Here is a 22,617-nt window from a genome sequence, read left to right as displayed (position 1 = left end):
TATTAGGTACATATTGTATTATTAATACCGAATTAATTACCAGAACCACTCTTCAACAAATGATACTAGTGAAGCCCTCTTCCAGCACTCAAAAACAACAATGAACACACATGGAGAGCAGTTCTGTTGGTAACCCTGTGTTCTTTGTTTCTTCAGACATCCAAAGAAAGTGCATTGTTAAATAATTGTTTTGTGTGGTTTGTGTTTTAATTAGTGTTCCTGAAAGGGGTAATAAATGAAAGAACTTTGTAGCGACTATGGACCAGACACTGTGGGCTGTAACACAACTGGATTCTGGGGTGGCAACCAAAACGATTGCTTTGGAGTTAAGGTTAGGAAAAAGTACTGTTTGGAGACAGCAAGAGAGCAGAAATTGAAAAGCGGTGTGCTTTCCAAACTAGTGGAATAAAAGTAAGAAAGAGCCGCATACATGAGTATGCAGCATCTCCATGTGCATCACATTGATCACTCAGCATCCGATGCTGTTCACCCGTTTTTACCCTACTACACCTGGTAGGGTATCTAATGAAGTACTATTCGAGACAAGCTGCATAAATATTCAGCCAGATCTTGATAAGATTTCAACATGGTGCGAAGATTGGCAACTTGCTCTAAATGTTCAGAAATGAAAAATTTTGCACTCCACAAAATGAAAAAACATAGTATCCTGTGACTATAATATCAATGAGTCACTGTTGGAATCAGCCAGTTCATACAAATACCTGGGTGTAACACTTTTTAGGGATATGAAATTGAATGATCTCATAAGTTCAGTCATGGGTAAAGCGGGTGGTAGACTTCAGTTTATTGGTAGAAAACTGGGAAGCAATCAGTTTACAAAAGAGATTGCTTACAAATCCCTCGTACGACCCATCCTAGAATATTGTTCAAGTGTGTGGGACCCGTACCAGATATGACTAACGGTGGATATTAAACGTATACAGAGAAAGGCAGCACGAATGGTCACAGGTTTGTTTAATCCTTCGGAGAGTGTCACAGAGATACTGAAGGAACCGAAGTGGCAGACTCTTGAAGACAGGCATAAACTATCCCGAGAAATTCTGTTAATAAAGTTTCAAGAACTGGCTTTAAATGATTACTCTAGGAATATACTAAACTTCCTGCATATTGCTCACATGGGGATCTTGAGGATAAGATAAGAATAATTACTATATGCACAGAGGCATTCAAGCAATCATTCTTTCCACGCTCCATATGTGAATTGAACAGGAAGAAACTCTAATAACTGGTACACTGGGACATGCCATCTGCCATGCTCTTCACATGCTTTGCAGAATATGGATGTAGAGGTAGATGTAACACTTCTGAACATGAATGTCGTAATTGCACCCTGGTGGACATTCTACCTGCCACAGAGAATTGCAACTGTAAACATTTACGTACCTGCTGATGGTGTGTATGTGTACAAAGTTACAGTGACATCTGACCATGTCTTCTGCGTACTTCACTTTTTTGGTCAGCCAGTGTGTTTTCTGGCGAAGTAATCAATCTTCATAAATATGTATCATTCAGGAGTAAAGGAGATCACACACTGATTAACAGAGGCATTGAATCATTGGCCGGCAGACACAAAAGAGAAAGAAAACTTGCTAACTTTTGGAGTAAATCCTTTATCAAGTTAGAGTAAAAAGAAAATTCACATTCACATGCTTTTGTCTGTACATAGTGCCGGCTGGACACACAATACCAGAAATGCAGTTCAACACATGGACTAGGCTGGGGTAGGGATTGTGAGGGGGTGGAGTGTGCAGGGCAGTGAGGGAGAGATATAGGAGGTAGGAAGAGAGTTGGTGGTGGCTACCTAGTGGTTAAGAGGGAGGCAACTGGTTTGATGGCTAGGCAGGCATGTAGGAGGGAAGAGAGGCAGGTGCATGAACTAGGCATGCAATGCACAGGCTAAGTGTGTGATGGCCAGGGGCAAGAGCTGGTTGGTAGTGCCACACAATGAAGGTGATGTGGATATGTTAATTTGGAGGGGGTGATGCGGCAGAGCAGAGGGGAAACTGTTGGGTAGAGGATGTGGAGGCAGTGAGTTAATGGCAATTGAGGTCAGGAGGGTTATGGAAAAGGGGTGTGTGTTACATGAATAACTGCCATCTGTATAATTCAGGAAAGCTGGTGGTCTAGGGAAGGATCCAGTGTTAAGTGGAGCAACTGGAATTGAGATTGTGCTCGGCTCCATGTTGTGCCACTGTGTATTCAACTTTATTCTTGGCCACATTTTGGCAGTGGCCATTCATTGGGTTGGACTGCTGGTTGGTTTTCATACCAGTATAAAAACTATGCAGTGATTGCAGTAGACTTGGTATATGAAATGGCTGCTTTCACAAGTGGCTCTGTTGATGATTGGTAGGGTAAGGTTTTGACAGGAATGGAGTGGGAAGTACTGGGTGGGTGTATGGGTATTCCACAGGGTTATGAACCATGTGGCAAGGGCTTGGGAGTGTGAGTAGCATATGGGTGGATGAGGATATTGTTTAAGTGGAATGGGAGGAGATGTAATACCACTTCAGGAGGGGGTGGAATGGTCTTGGGTAGGATGTCCCTCATTTCAGGGCACGATGATATACCATCGAAGCTGTGGCAAAGGATTTGGTTCAGTTCTTTCAGTTCAGGGTGATACTGAGTGACAAGTGGGCACTCCTTTGTGGCCAATTCTTGGGGGTGGTGAAATGACTGTGGGTGTGTGAGGATATATCACAGAGATCTCTTTTCAGACTAGGTTTGGTAGGTAGTGTCTATCTGCGAAGGCCCTTGTGAGACCTGCATATTATCTTCAACTCACTGTCCATTCTTTATTCCTTAACATGTCTCTACCTTCTTCTCCTCTACAACTAATATTGTTGTACAGCACCAATGTGGCTGTCTTCCTTCCCATACCATTTTACCTTTCTTACTGTCTTTTTACTTATCTACAAATCATTGTCCATTCTTTATTTCTTAATATATGTGTACTATCTCCTCCTCTATAATACTTGTAATGATTTCTGCATCAAAAGGAAAATTCATGTGCAAAAGCTATGAAATTTTGAGGTAGAATGGCATATTTTAAGTTCAGGAAACTGTATTTTTAGCTTTGTGAAGTGTAGCATGCTTCCAATTATTCGGGTGCAGATGATCCAGCTTCCTAATTATCTTGCTAAGTATCTGTGTGTCACTCGCAGACTTTTTAAGAAAATAAAAAACTAAGCCTAAAGCATTTTGTTCAAATTACAATGAATAACTTCTGGTTGGGAAGACATAAATGGCGGAAACATCAGCTAGCAGTTCAGCAATTATGCCCATGAATCAGGATAAGATCAGGTAAGTGATAAAGTCACAGAGAACAACGTGTGTCGAGTAGAGGAAGAGAGCGCATCTGTTATCACACTTACTGAGGCACTGAAATGTTTGGATCTGTTGTTAAATTATGCAGGAAGAAATTTCATTACCTGTACTGATATTTTGATTCTGAAAAATGAGTCACCATTGGGAGAAAGTGAACTACAAACAGTAACAGAAGAAAGCAAATCATATGAAATACAGTGTGTTTTAAGTCCTATTTTGTAAATAAATTTTCACAGTCAGGCAAGCAATGTATAAGTATTGTAAATAGCAGTTTCTGGTAATTTTGGATTATCCCTTTTTGTTTGTTATCTGTGCAATCTTGAGTCTGTATTAACCAATTTGCATACAATTTTTATTAGCATTTTCACACAGCAATACAGCTGTTTTTGACAAAATTTGAAGTTCTCATAACAGTATACTAAATCATCAGGCTACCTTCCATTCGAAAAGAACTGTGACTGGTGCCTGAACAACAGGGAACTAACATGCGTCGAGATTAGAAAATAGTGCATTGATAATGGCTAGGCACTAGACTGATTGTTGTGCTCTGTAATTTATAAATATAGTAAATGGTATTTTATAGTGGTTATTTCATTATATATGGACATTATACTATGATAAATATTCAAACATAATTGAACTGAATATGCTAGGCCTTAAATCAATTGACCTGTATATGTAAAACTAAATTAGACTAGTGAGTTTGTAGTAATTAAGATTTCACTGGTTTTAAAAACAGTTGGTTGATGTGGTTGTTGAAGTAGTCACTGGATCTTACTTTGTTACAAAAGCCAGTTGCTGATGTTTAGTAAATAAAGGTAACATGGTGTTTGTTGCAGGTTGGAAGTGTCACTGCACCAAGGAAGATAATTGATATGGACATCATGAACACAGATACCAGTGATGCAGTATTGCCACCACAGCAGAAGGACTTGAGGAAAACTAAGCAGCTTCTTTTGGAAATAGAAAGGGTAAGTTTCTGTAAACTGTAGAAAATGAACTAATGTAGTCTAGGAAATTTCGATGAAGAGGAGTTACAAAAACATTGTGGATTTCTTGACATCCACAATGTTTGTCTAATTTTTCTGGAAGCAGTATGGCTCTCCAGTAATTATCTTCAGGAGGCAAGATTCTTAGTTTTGCAGATAGATATTTTAAGTTTAGGAAACTCTAAAGTAGGTTCCAGAAGTGCAGCATACTTCCAATTATCCAGGTACAGATGGTCCAGCTAAAGGTAATAATTGGAAAAGATCACTGGTTAATGCCAGCTGGACATCTAATTAAGTACAATAGATTTCTAAAGTACATTTTTGTAGGAAAAGCAGAATAGAACTATGGGCAGGCACAGAATGTCAAAGTGTGATCATTGCAATGAATTGCAATACTTTTATGAAGTGTACAGGTGACAGTGAGATGGAGAAGAATGACTGTTAGGGTGGTATAACATAATTTCACGCCTTATAGAAACTTTTCCTCAATTACTCCTTCCACAAGATAATCAGAGGAAAAAAAGTTCACCACCTACTCTAGTTTTGCTGTTCATATGGATAAACTTCAGTGTCAGATATGATATTTTAATGTATTACTTTTTTATGACTATAATCTGTTCATCATAAGAATAAACCTGTTGTAAACATTACGCCATGTATTCTTCCACGTTTGCTAGAATCTCATTGGATTTCGTGTCACGAGGAGCTGAAGCCAAGCTGTATTGACTACAGTCAAGTACGATCATACGAATGTGTTTTATGCAGTGTTACATGCATATAGACTGAGCAATAATGCAGGATAACAGCTTTACCAGCGCACTAAACCTGCACAGCCCTGGTCAGCCAAACGAGCAAAGAAACAATATAGCTTCAAATGTCATTTAAGTTTTAAAGAGAATGAAACAATATTTGGCAAGACTACCACAAACTTCTTGGGTGACCAGATGGAAAGCATAAAATGCTCTCATTCTCACCTAGGATAGCATTATAATTACAGATGAGTGATGAAAATTCCTAACTTAAACACAGGGTAATTTTTCTGAGTGAGATTGTGTGATACAAAAGCATACTGCAGGGATTTCTCCGTACTGTTGAATACTGAAAGTAACAAGTCGGTCAACAACAGAATCCATGAAGGCTCCTTGGCACTGCCATTCTATATTCCACCAGCGTTCACCAGTGACGTGTGAAAACAGTGTGTGCTTTATTTCTGGTATGTCTGCCATCTTAACAGTCTTGTTATTTCTTGGGCCAAATCCCTTAACTTCACTTCAGATCAGTTCTGTTGGGTTCATATTGTAATGGTACAGAGAGAAATGTAAACATGCAGCATTTGTATGGTGTGTTTGATACTGTAAAAAAGATTGTTTTTCCTGTTCCCACGACACTGATCACCCTGGTTCGTGTAAGAGTACAGAGTATAGAGTATTTTGTGTTTCATTTTTGCCCTAAAAATTAAATTGTTAGGTTTTCTTAATTTAAGCAACCTTTATTAACAATCTTTCATAAAATATTGATAATTAAGAATTAATATTTGAAATTAAACCAGGAATTTTGCATGCAGTATGTAATTAAAAACAAGAAGACATGCATTATTCATAAAAAATCTTGGTGAATTTTCAATTACGACATGTAGATATTTCAAATTGAATGAAAAAAAAAAAAAAAAACCTAAAACAATATTTGAACCAGCGATCCATGAAATGCACTAAGTTATGAATCTACTATGCAACTGATTCCACCATATATCCAGTGTATATTGATATATCAACTGTATTAAATACGGTCCCTTGGAAAACTTCAAAGCCGGTCTTTCCTCCCCACCCCCCCCCCCCCACCCCCCCCCCCCACCCCCCCCACCCCCTTCCGTAAATTTAACCATGTTCCAAATGCGTGTTTCACTACAGAACAGGAAGCAACCTCAGCCATTTTCTTACTACATATTAATAGCATGATGATAATCAGAGCACTACAGTACAGAGACTGTGACTATACGCGATTTTTTAAATAAAAACGACATAGCTAAAGCATGATTAAGAAAGACATCAATGGCTGTTAATGTGTTAGAATATCTTACAGTTTCATTGAATGTAACTTAGTAACAATGTATCTAATATGTAAGTAGGACCTACTTCCAAGAGCATAACACCACCAGTGTGTGCGGGTGGCGGGGGACATGCGCTATGGCTTTTGACCAATTATTGCATTTGTGTTTGTTTACCTCTGGTTCATTCTTACAACGAACAGAGCATATAACTGTATGCGCTACGCTTTGTAAAGATATATCCACCTATACCGGTGGGTGTACTTGCAAAATTATATTATTGTATGACGAGATACGATGTCATGAACATTGGAATGCATGAAAAACTAGCTTTTCTTATAACAATATCAGGAAAAGGATAGATTGCTGTTCACCATATACTGGAGATGTTGAGTCACAGACACACACAACAAAAGGATTGCTAAGCAGTCGAGCTTCAGCAGTCAGAGACGGTGGCCATTTGTGTGTGTGTGTGTGTGTGTGTGTGTGTGAGAGAGAGAGAGAGAGAGAGAGAGAGAGAGAGGACGGGGGGAGGGGGGGGGGGTAGAGAGAGATAGGTAGGTAGAGTTATGCTTGTGTGAATGTGTGTGTGTTTGCCTTTTGACCAAAAGCTCAAATGTGTAGCAGTCTTTTTGTTGTGCCTGTCTGTAACTCTGTGTCTCCTGTGTATGGTTACCTCTGGATTCGATTCCCGGCCAGGTTGAGGATTTTCTCTGCCCAGGGACTATCCAGTCCCTGTTTGTGTTGTCCTCATCAGTCCATCATCATTCATCAAAGTGACTAGATTGGACTGTGTTTAGTGTGGTATAGTTTGGGAATGTGTCAGGGCACTGATGACCATGCAGTTGAGTGCCCCACAAACCGGTCATCATCATCATCATAATCCTGTGTATGGTGAGTAGCAATGTATCCTTTCCATAATACTATCATCAGTTTTCAGAAAAGCGAGTTGTTCAAAGTTAAAAGATCACTTGGTGAGTAGATTTTTTACCTATCCAATTATAAGTTATTACTATAGGAATTATTAGCACTATGAACACTTTTGGCATTAATAGTCATTATGCATCTCAAGACCATATCTTTTAAAGTGACTTTTCTTCATAAATATCAATTACTTCTGTCATTGCTTACTTTGTCAAAGTGTGTAACTACTGGAGATTTTATCAGCTGAGTCTTTTTCATAGAAGTCAAAAATTCAGTCACTTTGTTTTTAAAATCACCAACTTCAATCTGAATAGTCAAGGAATAAAAGGTGCAAAATAATATCCTTTTTCAGAAAATTTGACACCGTAAATATATTCATCCCTTAACATGTTCACACTGGTCTGTTTTATCACATTTTACAATATTCGCCATGGCGAGAATTTAAGTTCACTTTTCTTAGAGAAATAATTGATGCAGTAACTCCGGACAAAATGGCGGTATCTTCTACTGGACGCTGGCTGTCTTCTAACAGTTTCACTCTGACCAGCGTCCTTGTAGTCTTCTCATAGCGAAGTATATGCAGCCATGTTGCTCTGATCCCCATGCATAAACATGAAACGTAAACAATACACACTTTCGTAGTTACCTTATAAAATGATAATGGCTAAAAATCCTTTAACGATATTTTAAAGAAATTTACATATCCTTAGGTCACTCAGGTGGCAAACGCAGCAACATGAGAAAATTCCATCTCCTTAAAAGGTTACACTCTGTTGAATGAAGAGAATTCTGAGTTACAAATATGGTACTGTGAATAACTAACTTGCAAGAGTGTGGTTTCAAACTCTCTCCCCTCCCCAGAACTCATACACAAAGGAAATGGGATAAGGACACAATTTAGAAGAAACGGTAATATCAGAATGTAAAGAGATAATCATGGAATCTGGCTTTACCCCAATGAAATGTATAGAATAATTGCTTTTTCAATACTAGCCATTGACCATAGAGTGGAAAGTCTGCTAATAGGTTGGGCTTGATATTGTAGGGGTAAATAAAATTATTTGCCAAGTTTAAAGGAGAAAGCAAAGCATGATGCAATTATATTAAATAGTGCTCTATTGTTTTTGATAATCATTCAATTTAAAAAGTGTTAAACACTCGTGTGTTATGTGTGTGTCTTTTTTTCCCTAGCTGTACATGTTAATACTTCAAGTGGAAGATCTGAAGAGCGACATACCAGAAATACGGGAAGCAGTGACAGAAAATAGAGAAGACCTTCTGCGCAAAATAGTCTCTGCAGTCCTGCTGGGTGATCGTCTGGCAAGCATTCTCTGCGTCCGGAAGGGCAGGGTTCGTTGAGTGATACTGTTTTCTCCAAATTATTATTTCATACAGAAAGTTACGTATGATGTTGTTTATTCAGTTCTCAATCTAATCATATTGGCATGAGTCCATCTGCACTCAATGACTCGAGAATGCCTCATTAAATAAAAGTCCATCTAATCTTGGATTGAAATGCATGTAAATCATTCATGCTCAGATCCTAATCAATGTTCTCCAATATCTATATAAATTCAATGCTAACTGTTCCAGTAGAATATTCTGTACTTGAATATGGCAGCCTTATCACAGCTCATCAGTCACCATGTCTCGAGTTCCACTGTACTACCTACCTTCAATATGCTGAGCCGATGGAACTATCTCATTGCATGTCAGTACATAAATAGTGATTGAAGTAAGTTAACTTAAGAATATGGCAAAAGGATCATTCGATGCATGCACAGACGCACCGAATGAAGTGATATGTTGATTGTAAATGTATGATTGAAACCTCTGTATAAAATCTGTAATTATAAATTTATGAAATGATGCCTGGTTATTGCACAATAGAGAAGAGGTATAATAATAATAATAACAATAATAATATAGAGAATGAATGTGGTACTGTTTTTGCCTGCTGATTTCACTGGCACCGTCAGTTTTTATGCAGTTGTGCAAATAATAAAACTGCAATGATGAAAATGCGCCGTAATAATTTGGAAAAAATTATATTTCTCGAAAACTATTCCAGTGTACTACATCCTGTTGCCTTGTTTATATGAGGAGGTTTAAATTGTGTGCCAAACAATTAAATGTAGTAATTGGCCTCTGGAAACTATATGCGTAAATTCGCATAATGCTGGTACAGAGAACAAATGAAACCATTCCCCAGTCAATTCCATTTGAGCCCTTGTATGTTTTGTTGTAGCACTGTTTGATAAATTTTTATTAATTTACGAAGATTTGCAAATTTGGCTAATTTTGTGTGCATGTAGTATCCAAAGTACAAACATAATAGAGTGGTTATTTTAGTAAAAAAAAAATGGTCTGGTTTCTGAATCTAATGATTCCACCCCCCAAAGACATTGCTGTCCAACTTTCAATCATCAGTCTTCAGACTGGTTTCGTGCAGCTTGCCATGAATTCCTCTCTTGTGCTGATCTCTTCAGGTCATAGTAGCACTTGCATACTACATCCTCTGTTATTAGTTGAATATATTCCAATCTCTCTATTTCCCTACAGTTTTTACCCTCTGCAGCTCCCTCTAGTTCTAAGGAAGTTATTCCCTGATGTCTTATCACAGATCCTATCATCCTGTACCTCGTCCCTATCAGTGTTCCCTATGTGTTCCTTTTTTCACTGATTCACCATCTCATTCCTTATCAGTCCACAAAATTTTCAATGTCCTTCTGTAGCGTTATATCTCAAACACTTAAATTCTTTTCTTTCTAGTTTACTTCCAGTCCATCTTCTCTTCTCATTCAGCTATTCATTTCATTCAAAGATCTTGTAATTCTTCACTTTTGCCGAGGATAGCAGTGTCATAATCAGATCTTGTTGATATCCTTTTGCTTTGAATCTTAACTCCACTCCCAAACCTTTCTTTTAATTCCATCATTGCTTCTTTGATGTATAGATTCAACAATAGGTGTGAATGGCTGCCTCCATGTCTTTGTTATTTGTCTTCCATTCTTATTGTTACCTCAGGGTTATTGTACATATTGTATATTACCAGCCTTGTCTAGAGTTTACACCTATTTCTCTCATTATTTTGACATCTTGTACAATTTTACACCTTGGAATTCTTTATGTATGTCAAAAAATTCTGGAAATCTATCTTGGTTCTTTTTTTTTCTTAATTCTTGCTTCCATTATCAAGTAAAATGTTACAACTGTATTGCCTTGCCTTCACCTTTTGAAAGCCAAACTGATAATCTAACAGGTCTCAGTTTTCTTTTCCATTCTGCTTCATATTATTCTTGTTAGCAACTTCGATGCATGAGCTGTTAAGCTGATTGTGCAGTAATTTTCACTCTTATTTGCTTTTGTTATCTTTGGGATTGTGTAGATGATATTTTTTCCAAGTCTGATGGTATGTCTCAATGTTCATAGATTCTTTACACCAACTTAAGTAATTGTTTGGTTGCCATCCCCCAATGAATTTAGAAATTTCTGCCTTACTTGATCACAAGTTTTCTAACACATTGTCAGATTATTTAATGGATCCCCCATGTCTACCATATCAACTCACATTTCACACTGTCAAAGGTAGAGACCTTCAGTTTTTTCTTTCCATCTGTCTGCTCTCATTTGCATTTAACAGTGCAATTCCCATTGCACATTATAATTGATACGTTTGCTTTTAATTTCACCAACTGTTGCTTTTTCTGTATGCTAAATCAGTCCTTCTGATGACAATTACTTTTTTGATTTCTTCACATATTTCTTGCAGCCATTTCACTTTGTCTTCCATGCACTTGCTATCCCAAACATTATTATACTTATTTCTTTCTTCTGTCAATTGAAGTATTTTCTCTGTTATCCAAAGTTTCTTTGCAGTTACCTTCCTTGTACCAATGTTTGCCTGTCTAACATATGTGTTTGCCCTTTTGAGAGATTCCGTTCCTCTTCAAATGATCTATCTGTTCTGATATTCGTTCTCTTAGTACTTATAACCTTAGAGAACTTCACCACACCTCTTCTTTCCTCAGTACTTCAGCAACCCACTTAATTCCACAGTGATTCTTCTGGATGATTCTTTTAAATGTCAGTCTGCTCTTCATCACTGTTAAATTGAGATCCAAGTCTGTATCTGAATCTGGGCATGCATTGCAACCTAATATCTAATTTTTGAATTTATCTGACCATAATATAATCAAGCTGCAATCCTCCTGTGTCTCCAGGCCTTTTTGTCCTCTTACAATTCCTCACTCATTCCTGGTGCCATATCCTACTGCAGCATTACCATCACCCTTGAGTACTATATTATCATCTCCCTTTTCATATTGCATTACTTATTTGTTTTCTCATATACTTTCTCTGTCTCTATAGCTTCTGCTTGTGACGTGATATCAGCATATATATCTCAACTTTTGTAGTTGGTTTGATGTCAATTCTGATAACACCACCCTATCACAGAATGTTCCATGGTAACTCTCTCCCCTGCTTTCCTATTCATAAGAATTCATACTAGTGTTATACTGTTTTCTGCTTCTGTTATTAGCCCATGTCCATCTGATCATAAATTCTTATCTTTCCACTTCATGTCACATCACTTCACTTTGCTGATCCCTTTGCTTTTCCCTTTTCAAGTTTTATGGCTTCACTACCATGTTAAAACTTCTGACATTCCCCATTCTGATTTGTAGAACATTTCATTATTGTTGGTTATTCAGTCTTTTTCTCATTATCACTTCCCCTTGACAGTCTCCTCTTGGTGATCTAAATGGTGAATTAATCCAGAATCTTTTGCAAATGGAGAGATCATCATCATACTTTTTTAGTAAGAGGTCACACGTCATGTAGATACAAATAATGCGCTTGACACAGTATTCCTATTTCCTTCTGCAGCCTCATCTTGTTGATTACTGCTGCTACTTCCACTTTTACAGTCGGTTTCCTATCCCAAGGGCAAGGAGGTACCCCCAACCTCTGTTGGCTCCTTGGGCTTCTTTAACAAGGCCATTGCTGGAATGAGGGTGCTTCCTTATGCTGGAAGTCTTTGGTCACCATTGCTGATAATTTTTATTCAAAATTGAAGTAGTTTCTGGGATTAAGTCTTGAACATTTTGTTTTTGTATGTCCAGCCTTGTGATTGGATGTCTTGGAGGCTTCGGCCGTTCACTTGTGTAATAAAGTGAAACCCCACAACCATCCTTATGATGTCATTTATTGTATGGCTACAGTTTCAGCAGTGCAGCCTGCGAAAGCCACTTACAGAAGTTGGCCACTGATACATTGTGTATACAGATGGTTTTAACCCTCTCAGCATCAACTTAGCTCTGAAGATGGTGCACTGAGGCACCGAAACTGGAGCCATACAGTAAATGACATCATCAGGGCAGTTGTAGGTATTTCAGTTTAGTACTGGCCATTTTGATTCCTTATGTAGACTGAAAGAAAAAAAATCAGAACACTAGAAAATAATTACTGTAGAGTAATGAAATTTCAGAAATACATTTGTCTAGGCAACATACTTCAGTGGTTAACATTGCATGATCACAGGTTAATGTAAGTGCGAGGTAATCCATTGCAGGTGTGAAATTCTGTTATATTAATAACTGATGTAACTGTCAGAATGTTGAATGCAAGCATGCATATATGCATGCATTGTGTTGTACAGGTAGCGGATGTCAATTTTTGGGATGGAGGTATGTCAGTTGCACTTCGTCAGTCAGTATACAGATGGTTAATGCTGCTTGTGAATGATGCATGATGCTAGAGAGCTGTCATCCGTTGATGTCCCATATGGGCTTGATTGGAGACCACTCTGATGATTGAGCAGACCATGCAACATGTTGGCACTCTTGCTCTGTAGAGCATGTTGTGTTACAGCAGTGGTATATGGGTGAGAATTTTCCTGTTGGAAAACACCCAATGGAATGCTGTTCATGAATGTTGGCAAAACATGTTGAATCACCAGATTAGCATACAAATTTGCAGGCAGGGATTGTGGGATAACCACGGGAGTGCTCCTGCTGTCATACAAAATTTCACTGCAGGCCATAATTCCAGGTGTAAATCCAGTGTGTCTAGCACGCAGACAGGTTGGTTGCAGGCCCTCAACTTGTGTCGTCTTAACCAACATACGGCTATCACTGACAGTGAGACAGAACCAGCTTTCATCAGAAAACACAAGAGATCTTCACCCTGCCTTCCAATGAGCTCTCGCTTAACACTGCAGAAGTCGCAAATAGTGGCAGTTTGGGGTCAGTGGAATGTACACTATGTGGCGTCCGGCTCAAAGACGTCCTTAGATTGGTAACAGTTCATTGTGTCACTGTGGTGCCAACTGATGCTCAAATCGCTGCTGCAGTTGCAGTATGCTGCACCAGACCCGTGCACTAAACATGATGGCTTTCCCTCTTGGTAGTGCCAAGTGGACATCCAGAGCCCAGTCTTCTTATACCATGCATTCTCCTATCAGGTGTTTCTGCAGTATCTCAGAAGGAACATCCAACTTCTCATAGCCCTATTACACAACCTCAGTGAGATGTTGATAACAGTATCTTTGTTGCCTTTAAGGCATTTTTGACTAAAATCAGTGCACCACATCCAATCTCAAAGATTAACTAATGCTCATGACAGTTACTGTGTGTATTTAAAGCAAACCTGATATGCATCCTCATAGTGCCACTACCAGTGCCACTCTTTTTTAGACTGACATAAAATTTGAGAGACATCATCTTTCAGATGTAGAAACACATCTACCAGCTTTTGTTTGTCACACAACGCCTTCTTGATGTTGTGACTTTTTCCGTGAGTGTATTATTGTTCAACAGTGATATGGAAAGGCTATATTACTGCTCACCACATAGAGAAGGTTTTGTGCCACAAACAGGCACAGTGAAAGAGAATGCTAGAAATATGTCAGGTTTCGGACGAAGTCAGAAATAAGAAACTCAACACATTCACACCACGAGTCGCACACATATGACCTATGTCTCCTGGCTCCAATATCTGAATGCAATGGCTAGTGGAGGTAAGGAATAGGAATGCTGTGGTGAGGAGTTAGTGTTAGCAGGTTAGGGGTGGGGGAAGATGCCAGTGTTGCCTGCACGAGTATGCAGGGACATGTTGGTGACAGGGTAGGGTGTCTGGGTGGAGTGTTGGGAGGCCTTGCTGAGGAGTAGTAGTTTGTTCGGGGGGGGGGGGGGTGAGAGAGGGGAGAAATGGAAGAAATTATGCAGTAGAGTTGGCAGGATAGAAGGCATGTGCTGTGCTGGAGCAGGAGCAGGGAATGGGATAGACAGGTGGAGGACAGAGACTATTGAAGGTTGAGGCCAGGAGGGTTCAGGAAAATTCCTGTATCTCCCCTTCTGTGCCGCCAGTCCAGTACTTCACATTCTATCATGCCACCAATGCACCCTTATAGTCCTTTCTTCTTGACTTCTCTCTTCTCCCTTTACTCCTGTCCCCCAACCTAAGCCATAGCACAAACACCTGTTGCTGCACCCTGCCAGCCTATCCCATTCCCACTGTGTCCCGACATGATCCTGCAGGCAGCACTGGCATTCTCTCTACCACTATCCTGCTGTTCCTCTCCCTCTTTGTTGCATTCCTCTTCCTTACCCCTCCCAGCTAGAGTGCTATTGACATCAGATGCAGTTACATTCAGACCTTGGTTCCAGTAGTCAGTAGTCAATAGTCGTGTGTGTGAATGTGTGTGTGTTTTCTGCTTCTTCAGAAGGACTTATCTGAAATATTCCTAACATCCTTTTTCATTGTGCCTTTCTGCGACTCAGTGCCTCCACCATGTATTGAGTAACAAACAGTCTATCCTTTCCATATTGTTGTTACTCATCCTGGTCTTTCCATTGTCATATTATTGTTCAAATTTACACCACTTCTGCAGCCTTAGCTTTGTCGCCATTACTCTCTGCCTGGCTGACCATTGAGCAATTTAACTTCCATTTGTCAATGCTTCTGTCACCTCTCTCTCTCCTCACTAACCTATCAAACCGTGCCTACAGGACCTCATACTCTACTTGGATGAATTCCCACAACACCATATTTCCTCTCCCTGATTGGGCCATACTGTCAAGCAGTTGATTATATTTATATCATATTTATCAGAGCTACAAATTTGAGAATGATAAGTTTGCACCTGTGTGTGCAAAATGTGGAAAATTCTGCAACATCTTTGGAAGCAGTCTGTGAGTGGTAGCTGCATGTGATGAAGTGTAGGCCAATATCAAGTATGTGTAGACAGTTGTTGCACAACAGACATAATTCCACTGTTATTTCTTTTAAATACTAATTAATGTGTACCAGTAAAAATTGAAGACATGGTTTGTCACGTTCCGTATGATTATGTTAGTCAATGTATTTGGCAATTTCTTACTGTTAACTCATTTGTCAATGTTTGCATTTTGAAAATTTAAAGGGAGTCCCATACAAATTTGCTTTCGATGCCTATGTCCTTAAGGATATGTCAGGCCTTGGTGCACATCTACAGAGCAGCAAGTTGATTTTATAGTGTATTCTGAGTCGTATATATCTAAAATTTCATGCGTGTTTTTCTGTTTAGGAGGTTTACTCCCACCTTTTTTAACTGTAAGTGTAAATTCAGGAATTGTAGAAGTGACATTGATAGGGGTGCACTACACAAAGGAAGCAGCTACTCGGCTAGCAGAGTACGTGTGAAGTGAACATGGTTTGTTTTCAAGCTAGGCAGTAGTTTGAGGTACTCTGATAAGCACTCATCAGATGACATGCAGATAACAAAACCAGACCACATTTGGAGTAAAGCCATTTCGACTGTCTAAATTTTAGCAGTAAATTGTCGATGTATTCATAACAAAGTACTGTTGCTGTCCTCAACAAAATTTCTCATGCTCAAATTATTCTTGGAGCCAGGAGCTGGCTGAAACCCGAGGTAAATAATTGTGAGATATTTAGTAATTTGCAGAACATACATCGAAAAGATATTTAGGCACCATAGGAGGGAGGGTGTTCATTGCAGTTGACAAAAATATTGTCTCTGTGGACGTCAAATTCGAATGGCAGTGTCATTACCTGGTCACATATAAGACCCGTTTCACACTGGGACACTGGTGACGGTCACCAGCAAAGGTCACAGACAGAGGTACATTCATCTGAACTGGAGCATTCACACCGGGATGCTACACTGCCTCACCGAGACACTGTGACCCAGCAGTGAATCACCCTTGCCACATGTGAGGGACAAGGTCACTGTGTTTGCAGCAGTCACCACTGGACGTGCATTAGTTTGAATTGCAGTGTTCACACTGGAACACAAATCACAGACACAGCGATGCAGATTTGCCAACCGACAGGCAGTCATTTCTGAGACAATGACGCGAAACATTCGTTCTACATTACACTGCATGCATTGTAGCCATGAGTTTAGATTTGGTTAACACGGGAGATTTTGTAAGTAAAATAGAAAGTCATCCTGCTATTTGGGATATGAAAAGCGAAGACTATAGCAACAAAGTGATGAAAACGAATGCGTGGCAAGAAATTATAACGATGTTTGTGGCTGATTTCAGTGAGAAGAGGATGGATGAGAAAAACAAAATTGGTAAGTTGTATGTTCTTTTTTCAAATTTAATACCTTATTTTTCGGACCATAAAAGGCTAGCAAAATTTAGTTGCTACCCCTGTACGAGTCCATTTCACTAACTGATCAGATGGCAATACCTGCGTTGTCGGACTCTAGTGTTCCAGAAGTGTTCACCACAGTCACCAGTGACCATCACTGGCAACCATCACCAGTATCCCAGTGTGAAACGGGCCTGAAAGGTCGAGGTAAAACAAAATTAATTGATGGATGTTTTTTCCTGCCACCCAATTCTGCACAACAGTTTTAGAATTGTTCAAAGAAATTGTACACTCAGCAGCATGGTCACATCCAGATCATGCAATATTTGGAGGTAACTTTGATCTATCGAGTTAGACTGGGATGTCAGTGGATTCATTGAAGAGGTAGAGACAGTCAGTCTTATGAAGTACTTTCAAAAACTTTCGGAAAACTGCCTTGAGCAACTAGTTAGGCCACCCACATGCATTGGAAATATTTTAGACCTTGTAACTAAAAGCAGGCTTGACCTTATCAATAGCATCATAATAGAGACAGGAATTAATGGTCATGATAGCATCATAGCAGTTGTGCTTTTTAATGGTAATAAATCAATCAAGAAGGCTAGGAGAGTATTTCCGCGAGAAAAAAGCAGATAAGAAGTTGTTGACATCCTACTTAGATAATGCATTGACATCATTTAGTTCCATTATGCTGGAACAGAGGAATTATGGGCAAAGTTTAAATGGACTGTACATTGTACTCTGGAGATTTACGTGCCGAGCTAGTGGACAAAAGACGGGAAACACCCACTGTGGTTTAACAACGAAATTCGCAGGCAAATGTTAGTAGAAATTCGTGCAGTGGTAAAGAGATTGATGTGCAAAGCATACAACAGTTACCACTGTCACATGTTAGCAAAAGATCTTGCTAAAACCCAAGAAAATTCTGGCCTTGTGAAAAATCGCCAAGTAGGTGTAAAACTTATATCCGTTCACTTGTTGAGCAGTCTGGTGGGGCAGTAGAAGATAGCAAATGGAAGACAGAAGTTTTAAATTTCACATTTAAGAAATCATTCATGCAGGAGGATCATACAAACAAACCTTCGTTTGGCCATCGCATGGATTTTCATATGGAGGACATAGTAATAATCATTCCTGGTGCAGAGAAACAACTGGAAGTGTTGAAATTGAGTAACTCACTAAATTCGGATGGAATCCCAGACTGGTTCTTCAAAGAGTAATCTATAGCATTGGCCACTTACTTATCTTGAATTTATCATGAATCATTCGTCCTATGCAAAGTCCCAAGTGACTGGCAAAAAGTACAGGTGACTCCTGTATATAAAATGTGTAAAAGAATGGGCTCACAAAATTACGGGCCAATATCCTTAACCTCGGTTTGCTTCAGAATTCTTGAACATATTCCTTGAGATGGAAAAGCTGCTGTCCATGAATCAGCACGGTATTAGAAAGCATCACTTGTGCGAAATTCTGCTTGCCCCCTTCTCACATAATATCCTGTGAACCATGGATTAAGGGCAACAGGCAGATTCCATATTACTAGATGTCCAAAGAGCATTTGACACGGAGCTCCACTACAGAGTTTTAATGAAGGTGTGAGCGTATGGAATAGATTCCCAGATATGAGAGTGGCTCAAAGACTTCTGAAGAAACAGAACCCAGCGTGTTGTCCTTGATGGTGGGTGTTCACCAGAGACGGGCCCCAGGGAAGTGTGATAGGACCGCTGTTATTTTGTATATCCCATTCTGTGGGTACATGAAGGTGACGTTGCATGACTATTAGGATACAATGTGACTCGAGCAATTTCCTAGTTTGTGTGATGAATGGCAGCTAGTTTTAAATGTGGAAAATGTAAGTTAATGCAAAACAATAGGAAAACAAAGCCATAATGTTTGAATATAGCATTAATAATGTGTTGCATGACGTAGTCACGGCATTTAAATATCTTGGCATAACATTGGGAAACAGTATGGAGTGAAAGAAGCTTGTAAGTATTGCAGCAGGGAAGGCAAATGGTAGACTTTGGTTTATAAGAAGAATTTTAGGAAAGTGTGTTTAATCTATAAAGGAGAGCTCGTATAGAACACCAGTGCACTCATTCTTGAGTACTGCTAGAGTGTCTGGGGTTTGCAGCAGGTCAGATTGAAGAAAGACGTTGAAGCAGTTCAGAGGCAGGCTTCTAAATTGGTTACCAACGGGTTCAGACAACACACAAGTATTATTGAGATGCTTCGGGAACTCAAATGGAAATCCCTGGAGGGAAGGCAATGTTCTTTTTGAGGAACATATTGAGAAAATTTAGAGAACAGGCATTTGAAGCTGACAGTATAACAATTCTGCTGTTGCCAATATACATTTCATGTGAGGACCACAAAGATAAGAGAAATTAAGGCTCGTACAGAGGCATGTAGACAGTCATTTTCCCCTCACTCCATTTTTAGAGGAACAGAAAAGGAAGCAACTAATAGTGATATGGAGTACCCTCCACCATGTAGTATACAGTGACTTGAGAAGAATGTATAAGGAGTCTAGATGTAAATGTAAGAGTACAAGTGTCTATTGAAAACAAGCTTTGGCCGTTTTTGCTGCATTCAAGACAATGCATCACTCAGAGTGTTACATGTTGTTGTGTGATCATTCTGTCATCGGCGTAAACACTAAGTACATTTGAAGATGACTAGCAACTGAGCTGAAAAGAGTTGTATGACTAAAACTATAACATAACTGGCAACTGTAGCATATGATTTCTGTAAAATGAATATGACTGTTTATTTTATTATCCATTTCCTTTCAACATGTACCATGTCTATGTTCACTTTTTGCCTTTTTGTCCTCCTGTTTTCTCCTTGGTTTTGAGAAAAGACTCTGTTTTGTTTCACATCTCAATGTTAATGCTTGTGTATTAAATTTTGTAATACATAAACAAACTATCTGTGCTATAAAACATATAACTTTTTTTTTCAAAGCGTTAATGAAAACTTACCATTTTGCAGAAGCTTATACTACGGCTGCTGCCACAATTGCCATTGGACTCATCCAGCCTGGCTCAGCTGTGGGGAAGGGTGGTTCGTGGCCTTGCTTCACCACCAAGGCGAGATGTGGAAGCTCTGTATCCTTATTTCCATCAATGGCTCGCTGCCCAGGCTGAAATGTTGCCACTAATCAGCATTGTACGCAGTCCACCTCGCTCCTTCTCTGTCACTAACAAGGTGAAGATATTTCTTTCACTCAAGAAGTATATGTTGTAAGATACCATTATTAAGCAATTCTAAAATTCTCTTTTGTATGTTGGGAAACCTAATGCAGCGATTTAAGTATTAGATAATGTTCAAAAATATAAAAATTATAGCTATTGACACAATTTGGAGCAATTGTTGAAGAGGGATATTCAGTATAGCAACCGTATATTTTTGTAATGTTTTACACAGTCATTACTTCTTTGGCTCACACCCATTACTCAGTAACACAGGTCTGCAAGTTAATATTTTTTGAAAGTTGTTTGAAATTTGATAACTGACTTTTATTTACTTTTCAGTGCTGATTTCAAAAACGCAGTCCATTTTTTTTTTTTTTTTTTTTATCATGTCAGGTTTTCTCACAAAAAAGGGAGTATTTTTGGGTATAATAACAAAATTTAAGCAATTTATCACATTTTTTCTAACATTATAAAATTTTATTTTATTTATAAATCATGTTCTAAACTACATTTCCAGTACACTTCCATTTCTCTTTAAGCTCATAAGTCCTTATAATAATGCTTCCACTTTCTGTCGAATCTTCTTTTATTGCTTTTCCGGTTGTGGACTTTTTGAGGATCATCTCTCTTTATCATACAGCAGTAGTATTGGTGGAATCTTTCGCCTTGCTCTTCGTTTACATCACCAAGGTTTGCAGGGATGTAGTAAAGATGTGAGTGCAGAAAATGAACTTTAATGCTCATGTTACAGCCCAACTTCTTAAAGTTGTTGAGCATGTGTGTGACGATTGTCTTTTGTTTCCTGGGAAACCGGTAACAACTAATTTAAAAGATGTCCATGCTGCCTTTTCTTTTGTTTCCATTTTGTCCACAAAGTTGGGATGTGTCATTAGTTTTCTAATGTCTGGTCTTACAAAGATTCCTTCCTTTAGCTTTGCCTCAGATAAACCAAGAAACTGTCCACAAAGATATCTGAAACACTTCCCTTCTTTTTGCAATGCCTTAACAAATTGTTTCATCAGCCCCAACTTAATGTGAAGTGAGGGAAGTAACACCTTTTTGAGATCCATAAGGCTTTTCCTTTCAACATTTTTAACCCCTAACTGTGAGGTTTTTCTCAAGGGCCAATCTATTTTTATGTAGTGTTGCTTTCTGTCTCTACTGTTCCATTCACAGAGAAAGCAAGGGAACTTTGTATAGCCGCTTTGTTGACCCAGCAGCATTGAAATCACTTTTAAATCACCACATAGTATCCATTTGTGGTCTGAATAGCAGAGTTTGCTTAAAACCAGTTCAAGGTTTCTGTAACATTCTTTTAAGTGAACCGAGTGTCCAACTGGTATAAAAGTATACTTATTGCCATTGTGTGGTACTGCTTTAAGGCTTCTTTTTGAATAATCAATAAAAAGTCTCCACTCATCAGGAGCATATTCTATTTTGAAACATACCATAAGTCCAGGAACATCACTTCAAAACACCAGGTCACCTTCTTGAGAGAAGAAAGGTACAAATTCCTTTTCCCTCAATGAATACCAAGAAAAGGATGTACCCGGAGCCAACATATGTTTATCTTTCAATCTAGATCCTAAAACCTGTGCCGATTCTTTAGAAAGACCTAGGTCTCTTAACTAAGTCGTTCAGTTCAGATTGTGAGAATGGAATGGGATTGGTTGTGCAAGGATCGTAGCAATCTCTGTCTTGTTCACTATCACCTGCTGAGCCAGTGACTCATGATCACCTATATCATTCAAAGAATCTGGAGGAGAGGGTATTGGTTCTTCAGGTCCATGAGGAACAGGGCAAATGGCTGATTGAATGTTAGGGAAGAAATATCCTTTTTGTTTTTCAAATTGAAACCTCATACATTGCAAGAACAAAAATAGCAGTTATCACTATGATTTTTGGGCTCCCTCCAAACCATTGGTATTCCAAAACGTAAGGGCTACTTTTTACGTTGAAACCGTTACCTCAGTTCTTCAGCATGCACTGAGCAAACTTTGTGTGGGGCCCAAGGCTTATCTTGATCGTCTAACTTTATACCAAATTGGCAAAATATGCTTTTTCAACAAAATCGGAAATGTTTCTTTTGCTTTTTTAACAGTGTAGTTACCACAACTGTAGCAGAAGCAATCTGGCGAGTTTATACATCCTCTGGTAGCCATTGTCCATTATCCATAAAACAACTTTGCAACACAAGAAAACAGTCACTACTTTCAATCACTAATAACAACAGCACGTGAAGAGCAAAAGCTCACTGCTTGGTAATTGGGGGGAGGGGGGGGGGGGGGGTTGAGGGGAGGGGAGTGGCAGCAGAAGCACGACAGACAGGCACTGACGTGAAAATACTGCTGGTTTCTCCTAAGTACTCTTTATTTTACGTATATTTAGTATAAAAACAGCTAAATAACAGTTTGAGGAGATCCTAAAAACCAAAATACAAACTCACTAGAGTGCTGAAATATCGAAAAAAGCTAAAACTAGACAAGCAGTTTGTGAAATAACTGTATGT

The 22,617-nt window shown here is 38.9% G+C and overlaps 1 protein-coding gene across 1 annotated transcript in view; it reads left to right on the top strand.

The window, feature by feature from the left end:
- Positions 1-22,617, top strand: part of LOC126419538 (protein PAT1 homolog 1) — a 110,560-nt gene that overhangs the window by 69,575 nt on the left and 18,368 nt on the right. The window contains exons 10-12 of the mRNA XM_050086728.1: positions 4,188-4,319; positions 8,497-8,655; positions 19,906-20,121. Coding sequence (XP_049942685.1) covers positions 4,188-4,319; positions 8,497-8,655; positions 19,906-20,121 — 507 coding nt within the window. The remainder of the gene's footprint in view (positions 1-4,187; positions 4,320-8,496; positions 8,656-19,905; positions 20,122-22,617) is intronic.

This window comes from Schistocerca serialis, chromosome 9, assembly GCF_023864345.2.
Source record: "Schistocerca serialis cubense isolate TAMUIC-IGC-003099 chromosome 9, iqSchSeri2.2, whole genome shotgun sequence".
Lineage (NCBI taxonomy): Eukaryota > Metazoa > Arthropoda > Insecta > Orthoptera > Acrididae > Schistocerca > Schistocerca serialis.
The sequence above is the reverse complement of the archived record's forward strand: the minus strand, read 5'-3'. Positions and strand labels throughout refer to the sequence as shown.